Genomic DNA, 12,328 nt, shown 5'->3' on the forward strand with positions numbered 1-12,328 from the left:
TATAAATGCTACTCCATCTTCTTCTGACATTTATTGTACTAGAGACGTCCAGTGTTTGTGATAACACTTTTAAAATGAATTACTGTAGAAATTGTCTATGCCTGAAATTCAAAAATTTTGCCAGAATATTTTAAAGCACAGATCTCTATAACTGCTTTTGCCTTGTTTTCAGTGAAGACTTTGAATCTGAATATTCTAGTCTTTTCTTTTTATGGTGGTAAACATTCCTACTATTGTTTATTATTATCATTATGTTTTTCCCCTTTATAATGTCTCTCTTTCTGAAATCATTACTGTGTATACCTTTGAATCTTTTTGTTCTGATTCATGGGAGCTTTCTTAACATTATCTCCATCATTGATTCAGTTTTCTGTAGGATCTAACCTTCAGGTCTCTGCTTTAGTTGGATTTTAAAAATTTTATAATCATGTTTTTTTATCTGAAAAAAAAAAACTATCTCAGAAAAAAGACATGCAATAATCTCTAAAGTTTCTCTTATTTGAGGGAGTATCCTGTTTTCAGGGGCTCATATGTTTTGATTTCTTAGACTAATTGCCTTCTTCTTAACTACTGGGACATTTCATAGACCAGATAGCATTTCTGCTTGCTTATTTTCCACCAGGGACAAGGGGAAAGGAAGTGAGAATGTTTGTCCAGATGACTGAGATTGTGTGAATTCCTGTTCCAGCTCATTTGGCACTGTGTTTCTTCACTTCAGACAGTTCCTCCCTCTACCTGCTTCCCCTGCTCTGCCTTACAGAAATTCTCCAAGTTTTCATGTATGCGGATGTCACTTCCCTAATTTCTGGCACAGGCTCATATTCCCCCTATTTTAATAATTGGTTTTGGTGTGTTTACTTGGTATGGGCAGGAAGAGTCAGAACTTTTATGCACACAGAGAGGCTTACATCATGTTGAACCAAAAATCTGCATAGATGCTGATGAAAATTCTGGTGGTCAGCTGGAGTCTTTCATGAGCCCCATCTACAAAGAAGAATGGAAACTTCTTATCCTTCCTTGAGTGAATTTGTGTACAAATAGTATTGTGTACATGCAAGTCTTTCTGCTTCGCTTATCCTATTTTCACTTCCTTGTTCTTGTTTCAATTTACAGAAAGATGTAGACAAGGAGTTCTATTTATTTCCCACAGTGTTTGATGAGAATGAAAGTTTACTCCTAGATGATAATATTAGAATGTTTACAACTGCACCTCACCTGGTAAATAAGGAAGATGAAGACTTTCAGGAATCTAATAAGATGCACTGTAAGTATACATCATCCATCAATATTAAGTTATTTCAGTACTGCCCATGTAGTGCTTTTAATTAAACCAAAATGCTAATAGCTTTGCCCATTGGTTAATTTTAAATAAATGATTATATACAACTCTGAGGGTAATATTGATATTTAAGTTATCAGTCAGTTATTCCTCATTTTGCTTAATTTAGAATAATGAAACCTGCAAAATATATCAATTAGATGCATGGTTCTTAAAATATAGCCCTTGGATCAGCAGCTTCAGCATCACCCACGGACGTGTTAGAAATGCAAATTCTTGGGCCCCAACTCCTACCTACTGACAGAAACTTTATGGGTGGGGCCACCAATCTATTTAACAAACCCTCTCCATCATTATGATATTTGCTTAAACTTGAGAACTACTGGGTTAGATGCTTTTCTCATCTGTGGCTTCATAATGACAGCCTCATTTTATTATTCAATATGAAGAAAGATACAACCTCTCTTGAAAATGAACTTTAATGATTCTTACCAATGACTATAAATTAGAGTTCCCTGGGAGTTTTTCAAAATTGTTAAAACCATTTTTTTTTTTTAATGCTCAGGGCAACCTCCAGAAATTTTTATTTAATTGAAACCTAGCATCAGATTTTCTTTTTAGCTCCCAGTGTAATTCTAGAGGTTTAGATAGTGAGTTAATTATTCAGAATGCCCACACTGCTAACAGACTACAGGTGAAAATCACTGTAGACAGAAGAAACAAATGTAAAGTTGCATTACAAACTGATACTGGTGGGTTTTTTTTTTTTTTTTGAGTCAGTACTATCTATACTCATTAAGATATTCCTTTTGAGTTTGCAATTTTACATTTTGGAGGAGTTGAGAGTATCATTTATTAGTAATAGCAGTGAGAGAAAACCTCCTGCATTTCTAGCAGTGAGATTCTCACATCTATTAGTAATAGCAGTGAGAGAAAACTCTCCCCTGTTATTCAAGATGAATCAGAGACTTTTCCATCCTAGAGCAGCAACAACATTCTCAGTCTACGGTGCCCAGGAACAGCTGTAATTATTCGTACATTTGAGAGCTCACACATATGACTCTTGAGAGGACTAAGAAGTAGTTAGTGGGGAAGAGCAGTGCAAAACTTCAAGGACTCTGTGTTCAGCTCTTCTCCTTCCAGCCAGGGACTACTCTGGGAGTGCTGCATCTAACAAGAAGTCTTAGAGACACTCCAGACACACAAAGAGGTGGGCAGGCATGAATGGGTCTTTCAAAAATTAAATAAACAGAGTTCGCTCTGGAAAATCTGGGAGATCACCGTGTAGTGGGACATCAGATAAACTACTTTCCAAATATTATTTCCCAAATTTTACAGCCATGAATGGATTCATGTATGGGAATCAGCCTGGTCTCAGTATGTGCAAAGGAGAGTCAGTCGTGTGGTACTTATTCAGCGCTGGAAATGAGGCTGATGTACACGGGATTTACTTTACAGGAAACACATATCTGTCAAAAGGAGAAAGAAGAGACACAGGAAATCTCTTCCCTCAAACAAGTCTTACACTCTTCATGCAGCCTGATGCTCAAGGTGAATTTCTTTAAAGTCAAGACAAGTCTGGAATCGATTCATGTCAGTCATTTTGGTTTTCAACCCTATGTTGGGTGATGAACTCATTCCTTCTCTAACCCTCCCAAGTTCCCTTCCTTCCCTTGAAGAGCATGTCTGGGCCACTATTAGCTAAGTATGGGCCAGACAGGTCCATTTCCTGCTTGTTGAGGGTGGGGGTGTGACAAATGAAGAGTAGACTGTGGTTTCTCCCACTTCCACACAGTAGAATCCTCGAGATGTCTCTTTTTAAGTTATGATCCTTTTAAAGATGGCTGAAAAATCAGACTAAAAAGGGAATGACTTCCATAACAGCTCTGCAGTTAAACTTTTTGTCATCTCTCTGTAGCCTACATGTCGTGTTGGCTTGTTGGTTGTTTGCAATTGAGTGTCCTGTACTAGAACTATAGCCATGCGAATTCAGAGATACCTGCAGGTCTGGTTATGAATGAGCAAAACAAACAAAAACAAAAAGAAAGCACTTTAACCAAAGTGTGAAACACACTAACTTGCTTCAGGCTTTATTTGGTTCATTATATGCCATTATAACATAAGACAAGTCCAATGTCACCTCTTTCTTTATTCATTAGACAAGTATAAATACAACAGTGAAGAAAAGATGTATAAGTGTCTGTTCTTGTGAAGTGGAAATTCTAATGCAGGGAGACAGACAACAATCGATTTTATATGTGTGTGTATGTGTGTGTATACACACACATACACACACATACACACACACAAACATATATATACACATACACACACACACACATATACACACATATGTATATAAAACTAAGTGGTTTGAGCAAATAGGGCAGAAAAAGGGGCTGACTGATGGGGGAAGGTGAGTAAACATTTTCTGACAATTAAAGGTAAGCTTGAATGAATTGAGAACATGGACTGTGTGGATAATTGGGGGAGGAGTGTACAAAGTACACTTTGTACAAGTACAAAGGCCCTGAGGCAGGCACATACTTGACTTGTTCTAAGAATAGCAAAGAGGCCTCTGTGACTAGAGCAGAGTGAGTGGTAGGTGATGTGATCATCTAACTGAGGCCACATTGAGGACTTTGGCGTTGATTCTGGGTGAGCTGAGGAGCCATAGAGGTGCTGAACAAAGGAGTGACATGCTCTCTTATATACCATTTCAGGGATATTTGACGTTGAGTGCTTAACAACCGATCACTATACGGGAGGCATGAAGCAAAAATACACTGTGAACACGTGCAGGCAACAGGCTGAGAACCCAAGGTCCTCCCAGGGACAGCGGACCTACTACATCGCGGCAGTGGAGGTGGAGTGGGATTATTCCCCAAGCAGGGAGTGGGAAAAGGAGCTGCATCACTTACAAGAACAAAAGTAATTCTCCAGATTTTGATTCCTAAGTTTTTCTTTTTTTTTAGTTTTCTCTTTCAGAGAATTAAGAATTACACTCAATTGTAGAAAAACAAATAGTTGCATTAAATAACAACAGAGCAGTAACAAAATGCTTCCCCTGATCCTTTCCTCATTAATTTCTGTTCTTGCAATTTTATCACAGGAAAATCTCCACCTTATTTGATTCTTTATAGTCATTCATCTCACTTTCTTTTCTGTTGGATTGTCTTTTTATATTCATGTGCCTATATCTTGCTATTGACTTTCAAACTTAAACAAAAATCAATGCCTAAATTCAAAGCTAAAATACTATTTTCCTTATCAGACATTTGCTGCGTATCTCATCTTTCCTTCAAAGATTTCCTTATCACTCTAGTAATCAATTATTTTACATTCTTTAAAAGATTTTTTTTACATTCATTTATTTTTGAGAGACAGACAGAGCATAAGTGGGGGAGAGGCAGAGAGAGAATGAGACAGAATCCGAAGCAGGCTCTAGGCTCTGAGCTGGAGCACAGAGCCCAACGTGGGCTCGAACTCACAAACCATGGAGATTATGACCTAAGCCGAAGTCAGACGCTTAACTGACTGAGCCACCTAGGTGCCCCAGTTATTTTACATTATTAAAACTATTTTAAGAATATTTTAAATTCTTGAGGGCAGTATAGTAGACATGATCTCTGTCCTCCAAGAATTTATAGGGAAAATATGGTTCAAAACCGCCAATAACATGTACATGATGGATGTAAAAAGTATGTTCATTGTGAATAAATGTAAGTAAATGATCATTATTAGAGCTTCAGAAACTACATTTAAAACAGTATCACTTGACACTTCTTTTAGACTTTTCTAACCACTTTTCCCTCTATCACCTCACACGCCATGTACTAACCTTTCCTGGAAAGGATTTGAGAGATCGGGATGGGCATGTGTTCAGATCTGGGGTGTACAAAATGACTGGTAGCCTATAGCTAAGCAAAGGTTAGCTGGTTAGTTTGACTGCAGTGTAAAGGAGTAAAAGGTTATTTCAAGTGATGGGGGTAAAATAGTCAAAAGGCTGAAGGAACCATGAAGAGTCAATGAAAACGTTAGATAAAGGGAGTGGCTGGGAACACCGGGCCACTTCAGTTCTTATAAACCAGACAAAAGTAATGAGAGAACACTTCACTGATGAAATATGTGTGCAGAATTTTAGAACTGTAGAGAGACCTTAGATATCATCTCATCTCATACCTCATTTTAGGGATGAGGAAACTGAGGCTGCAACAGGCAATAACTAGCTAGAGGTCATTATCTAATGGAAGAGTCAAGGCCAGCACTCAGATGGCTCCACTCCCTTTTTACCACCCCTATCTATTTCTTTTTTTTTTTAATTAATTAATCTTTTATTTTTTAATTTACATCTAAGTTAGTTAGCATATAGTGCAACAATGATTTCAGGAGTAGATTCCAGTGATGCAACCCCTATGTATAACACCCAGTGCTGATTCCAACAAGTGTCTTCCTTAATGCCCCTTACCCATTTAGGCCATCCCTCCTCCCAAAACCCCTCCAGCAACCCTCTGGTCTCTATATTTAAGAGTCTCTTATGTTGTTTCCCCCTCCCTCTTTTTATATTATATATATTGCTTCCCTTCCCTTATGTTTATCTGTTTGGTATCTTAAATTCCTCATATGAGTGAATTCATATGATATTTGTCTTTCTCTGACTGACTAATTTCACTTAGCATAATACCCTCCAGTTACCATCCACGTGGTTGCAAATGGCAAGATTTCATTCTTTTTGATCACTGAGTAAGACTCCATTGTATATGTATACCACCTCCTCTTTATCCATTCATCCATCGATGGCATTTGGGCTCTTTCCATACTTTGGCTATTGTTAATAGTTCTGCTATAAACATTGGGGTGCATGTGCCCCTTCGGAACAGCATACCTGTATCCCTTGGGTAAATTACCTAGTAGTGCAATTGCTTGGTTGCAGGGTAGTTCTATTTTTAATTGTTTGAGGGACATCCATACTGTTTTCCAGAGTAGCTGCCCCAGTTTTCATTCCCACTAGCAGGGAAAAAGAGATCCTCTTTCTCTGCATCCTTGCCAACATCTGTTGTTGCCTGAGTTGTTAATGTTAGCCATTCTGACAGGTGTGAGGTGATATCTCATTGTGGTTTTGATTTGTATTTCCCTGATGAAAAGTGATGTTGAACATTTTCTCATGGGTCTTGGTAGCCATCTGTATGTCTTTTTTGGAGAAGTGTTTATTCCTGTCTTTTGCCCATTTCTTCGCTGGATTATTTTTTTGGGTGTTGAGTTTGAGAAGTTTATAGATTTTGGATACTATCCTGTTTTCTGATATGTCATTTGCACATATCTTCTCCTATTCCGTCGGTTACCTTTTAGTTTTTCTGATTGTTTCCTTTGCTGTGCAGAAGTTTTTATTTTGATGAGGTCCCAATAGTGCATTTTTGCTTTGGCTTCCCTTGCCTCTGGAGACATGTTGAGTAAGAAGTTGCTGCAGCCAAGGTCAAAGAAGTTTTTGCCTGCTTTCTCCTCTAGGAATTTGATGGCTTCCTGTCTTACATTTAGGTCTTTCATCCATTTTGAGTTTATTTTTGTGTCTGGTGTAAGAAAGTGGTCCAGGTTTATTTTTCTGCATGTCGCTGTCCATTTGCTAAAGAGATTGCCTTTATTCCATTGGATATTCTTTCCTGCTTTGTCAAAGATTAGTTGGCCATATGCTTGTGGGTCCATTTCTGGGTTCTCTATTCTGTTCCATTGATCTGAGTGTCTGTTTTTGTGCCAGTACCATACTGTCTTGATTACAGCTTTGTAATACATCTTGAAGCCAGGAGTGTGATTTCCCCACTTTGGTTTTCTTTTTCAGGATTGCTTTGGCTATTCAGGTTCTTTTCTGGTTCCATACAAATTTTAAGATTGTTTGTTCTAGCTCTGTGAAGAATGCTGGTGTTATTTTGATAGGGATTGCATTGAATATGTAGATTGCTTTGGGTAGTATTGACATTTTAACAATACTTGTTCTTCCAATCCAGGAGCATGGATTATCTTTCCTTTTTTGTGTGTCTTCTTAAATTTCTTTCATAAGCTTTCTATAGTTTACAGTGTATAGATTTTTTCACCTCTCCGCTTATGTTTATTCCTAGGTATTTTATGTTTGTTGGCGCAATTATAAATGGGATTGATTCCTTGATTTCTCTTTCTGTTGCTTCATTATTGGTATATAGGAATGCAACTGATTGTTGTGCATTGATTTTATATCCTGTGACTTTGCTGAATTCATGGATCAGTTCTAGCAGTTTTTTGGTGGAATCTTTTAGGTTTTCCGTATATAGTATCATGTTATCTGCGAAGAGTGAATGTTTGCCTTCCTCCTGGACGATTTAGATGCCTTTTATTCCTATGTGTTGTCTGACTACTGAGACTAAGACTTACAATACTATGTTGAATAACAGTGGCGAGAGTGGACATCCCTGTCTTGTTCCTGACCTTAGGGGGAAAGCGCTCAGTTTTTCCCCATTAAGGAGATATTAGTGCTGGGTCATTCATATATGGCTTTTATGATCTCAAGGTATGACCCTTCTATCCCTACTTTCTTGAGGGTTTTTATCAAGAAAGGATGCTGTATTTTGTCAAATGCTTTCTCTGCATCTATTGAGAGGATCACGTGGTTGTTGTCCTTTCTTTTACTGATGTGATGTATCACATTGATTGTTTTATGGATATTGAACCAGCCCTGAATCCCAGGTATAAATCCTATTTGGTCATGGTGAATACGTTTTTTTAATGTATCATTGGATCTGGTTGGCTAGTATCTTGTTGAGGATTTTTGCATCCATGTTCGTCAGGGAAATTCGTCTGTAGTTCTCCTTTATAGTGGACCCCTATGTATTTCTAAATTATTCTTTATTGCTGGAATGTGAGAGTGATATTAAAAATTAGCATAATTACTTAAATAAAAACTATATTCAAGATTTAAAACTCAACTTCTACTTTCATTAAGACAGATACTAACCTCAGATGTGTGTGTGTTTTGTTTAAGTGTTTCAAATGCATTTTTAGATAAGGAAGAATTTTACATAGGCTCAAAGTACAAGAAAGTTGTGTATCGGCAATACACCGACAGCACGTTCAGAGTTCCAGTGGAAAGGAAGGCTAAAGAAGAACACCTGGGAATTCTAGGTACTCTAATCATCAGGGGTGGGGTAACGATGTGGTGCTATGTACATTAAAATACATGTCCCTGGGTTTAACTTCCCAGTTCATAGATCAAAGGTATTCAAATGAAAGTAAAATTTATGCAATAAGAACAAGGAGCCTATACGCACTAAAGAATATGGCATAATAAAAATATTGCTTATTTCTCTCATGAACAATTTATTATTATACATTGAGAAAAGAAAATTTCTCCCTCTTATTCCACCCCTCATCCCACTCCCAAGTCATCGCTGTTTGCTTTAAAATTGCCATGTAAGTGAGTAACTCCAAGAAAAAGAAATGTAGATGTAGACCAGGAAATATAGGAAAAAGTGTTACCGTGCACAAGGCATGGGAAAAGTTGCCTTCCATTTTTCAGGAACCATTTTAAATTTTTTAAAAATCTTTATTTATTTTTGAGAGAGAGACAGAGTGAGAGCAGGGGAGGAACAGAGAGAGAGGGAGATGCAGAATCCAAAGCAGGTGCCAGGATCCAAGCTGTCAGCACAGAGCTTAATGTGGGGCTTGAACCCACGAACCATGAGATCATGACATGAGCTGAAGTCAGACGCTTAACTGACTGAGCCACCCAGGCGCCCCTCAGGAACCATTTTAAAAGAGAAAGTCTAAGAGTTTGACCAACACTGCTCTTGGGAAGTTTCTTGAAAATCATCAAGTGCAGGGGACATCACTCCCAACCCCACTCTATTTCCATACTAACAGAGTATCCTGGGATTTGATTACCCTTAGCCCCTGGAATAAGACACCCAACGGGAATGGCATTGTTGCTGGGTCACAGAAATTCTCTAAGCAGCAGACAAGCTAAGATTGGCTAGAGAGGGGGTGGAAATTGGAGGGGTAGCCCCACTCACCCTTCTAAATGCAGTACTGCCATCAATTCACACTCAGGAAGTTCTGGAAGCCCAAATGCTGAGAAATGAGAGCAAGTGTTGCACAATGACTTCTGGCCAGGGTAGGGTCACAGCTGGCTCACCAGGGTTAGGCCACTGTCCTGCAGGGGACTTTCAGGCCAAAACCCCCAGTAGGACTCTTGATGAGAGATGCATCCCTGGTTTCCATCTGTAGCGGCAATCATTACTAGTGTTTTCATTCTGAATCCTCTGAGGCCAGATATAAACCTAACAGTAAAGTATGAAGCCACGGTGGAGGGGGTGGGGGACACAGACTCTGGCCTTCATGCTAAGAAAGCTACCTGGTCTTTGCTTCTATTACTGAGTTAGAACCTCCAATCTGACAAGCATATAAACCACTCTTTTTTGCTATTTCCAGGTCCACAACTTCATGCAAATGTTGGAGACAAAGTTGTAATTATCTTTAAAAACATGGCCACAAGGCCTTACTCAATACATGCCCATGGGGTGAAAACAGAGGATTCTATAGTTACTCCAACTTTACCAGGTACTCATTGGGGGGGGGGGGGGTGGTGTTGCATTTCATGCATTTTAGTAGACTTCACAGGCTTTCCACAAATGACTGTTATCAGAGAGGTATTCCTTCCAAATGAGTGTCTTGAGAAAGTGAAGGAGGTGGTTAAGAGAGTATACAGAGATGCATATCTGTGTGTGTGTCTCCATGCACATGAGAGGAGAGGGAAGGGGAGATGAGGGGAGGGAAGAGAGGAGGGGAGGAGTGAAAGAAGGGAGGGAGGGAGGAAGGAGGGAGGGAAGGAGAGAAGAAGAGAAAGATCCACAGGAGAAATGTGAGGAAAAGATCTGAGGATACTGGGCATCTACAAATACTCAAGGCTGAGTCAGCAGAAATGATCCCTCCACGCCAAGACAGCATTTACTACACTTGTGTGTGGTTGAATGCTTCCATGCCTTGTATCTGAAGGCAGGATCCTAAGGGCAGAGACTGCCATGTGACATTTTAAAGCCTTCAGTTCTAGCCCCATATCTGGCATGTACTAGGAACTCAATAACTTTAACACAGTGTAAAACCAGAACAGATGAAATACGTGTGTGTTTTTACTTTAATTAAAAACTATATTTTTCTTCTATTAGTTGTAAAGTTGGCTTTCTTGGAAAGTGCCATTTCTTAGTAATCTAACAGTTCCCAAATATGTCAAATGAGTGAGAAAAAAATGAGTGAGAAAAAATAAATTACTCTATGAAGTTGCTCAGGTCAGTTTAGGGGAATGGAGATAAAAAGCCCTTCCCTGTGAGTGTCACATTCTTCCAAAAAAAATAAACAATAAAATGTGTACATAATACCAAGCTGTGAAAAGTGCTAAAGATTACAGCGGATGAGAGAGAGTAACAAGGGTGGTATTTTAGGTAGGGTGGTCAGGAAGTCCCCTCTTTGAGGAAGCGCCAGTGGTGAAGATACCTAAATGGTAAGTAATGAGCCACAGGGACTTACTTATAGGGGAAGAGCACCCCAGGTTGTGAGATGGTAAAGGGCTTGGTTTGTCTGAGAAACAGCAAGGAGGCCAGAGGCCAGAGCAGAGCAAACGGGGAGACAGAATGTGACATGATGAAATCCAGGGAGGGCAGGGGCCAGATGCAGTAGGAAGAAGGGGAACCTCAGAGGCCAAGGTTAGGACCTTAGATTTTATACTATCAACCATGTGAAGATTTGAGTCAGAGAATGATGATCTGATGAACACTTTGTAAAGGCCTCTTGTGGCTGAAGTGTAGGTAAGTGACTACAGAGGAAAAGGGTGGAATCAAGGAGCAATTAGAGGGCTATTGCCATAATCTGGGTTAAAAAAATAATAATAAGGCTTGGACCAGGGTGGAAGCAGCTGAAGTGGTGAGTTGTCATATTCGGTTCTATTTTAAAGGTGGTGCTAACAGCCCCTGCTGAAAGCTTGGGCATTAGGGCAGGTTAGGGAAGGAGGAATCAAGGACAGTACCAAGGTTTTGGGCATCTACCATGAGTGGCAGAGCAGGTTGGGGAATGGAGAAGAGGAGGAAATATTATTTTGGGGCTTATGAGAATAAGAGCATAGATGAAGAGACAATATGTTCAGGTGGTGAATGTATGACATATTGTCAGTGAAATGTTCTGCTTAGAAAAAGGGTGAGGAGGTAGGGGCAGGTAGGATGTGGGACTTGAGGAAGACGGAAAGAGTCTACTGCATCCCTTGAGACCACCCCTCCTGTCCAGCTTGATTCCCTAGAAAAGGCTTGTCAGACTCTGGCTAACTAAAGTCTGCCAGCATGAATATGTAATGGTGAGGTCTGTATAAATGGAGTGGACAGTGGGTGGCCACAGCTGAAAGTCAGGGTCTGGTGAGCAGTGGGACAGCAATCCCTGAGGTGACTAGAAGCAGACATCAGACTGGAAAAGAGCCCAGAGCAAATGGAAGAAGGTAAAGACCTTGGCAACAGGGAGGGTAGAGTAAATGGCTATCTCCAAAGTGTCAAGGTCCAAGGTGTGGTGGTGTCCTGTATGTGACAGAGCCGTGACAGAGCAGCGTATTGTACAACAGAATGAGACAGACCAGAGATGAGGTCACGAAATCTCATGGCTCCTCACCAGAAACTGTGGAATTGCTAGGGATGATAGTGAAAAAGGAGAAAAGGAAGGCCATGGTGAAGCCAAGGGAATTACTCAGGGCAGTCCAGATACAAACACAGAGACGTCTTGGGGAAGGGTCTTACACTGGGGGAAATCACTTGAGAGTTGAAAATGGTGTTTTACAGAAACATAGTTCAAGCTAAAAAAAAGATCTGTTCCAAAGTTCCCCCAAATTGTGATATTGGTATTGCCACCTCCTGGCTTGGCGGTACATGTTTGTCATGGCTAGTTAATTCATAATTGACAAAGAAAGTCTAAAAGTCTTTCTATGTCAGTAAGTCTGTGTAAGTCTATGTCTTACAGTTTGTCTTTAAACTAAATTCCTGAAAATAATTGAGTGCC

The 12,328-nt window shown here is 39.7% G+C and overlaps 1 protein-coding gene across 5 annotated transcripts in view; it reads left to right on the forward strand.

The window, feature by feature from the left end:
- LOC123611421 (ceruloplasmin) overlaps positions 1-12,328 on the forward strand; it is a 70,347-nt gene that overhangs the window by 36,747 nt on the left and 21,272 nt on the right. For all 5 annotated transcript variants that reach the window (XM_045503317.1, XM_045503319.1, XM_045503321.1 and 2 more), the window contains exons 10-14: positions 1,114-1,264; positions 2,618-2,830; positions 4,003-4,210; positions 8,286-8,425; positions 9,731-9,859. In XM_045503317.1, the coding sequence (XP_045359273.1) occupies positions 1,114-1,264; positions 2,618-2,830; positions 4,003-4,210; positions 8,286-8,425; positions 9,731-9,859 (841 nt within the window). The remainder of the gene's footprint in view (positions 1-1,113; positions 1,265-2,617; positions 2,831-4,002; positions 4,211-8,285; positions 8,426-9,730; positions 9,860-12,328) is intronic.

The sequence above is a fragment of the Leopardus geoffroyi genome, chromosome C2, assembly GCF_018350155.1.
Source record: "Leopardus geoffroyi isolate Oge1 chromosome C2, O.geoffroyi_Oge1_pat1.0, whole genome shotgun sequence".
In the NCBI taxonomy this organism is placed as follows: domain Eukaryota; kingdom Metazoa; phylum Chordata; class Mammalia; order Carnivora; family Felidae; genus Leopardus; species Leopardus geoffroyi.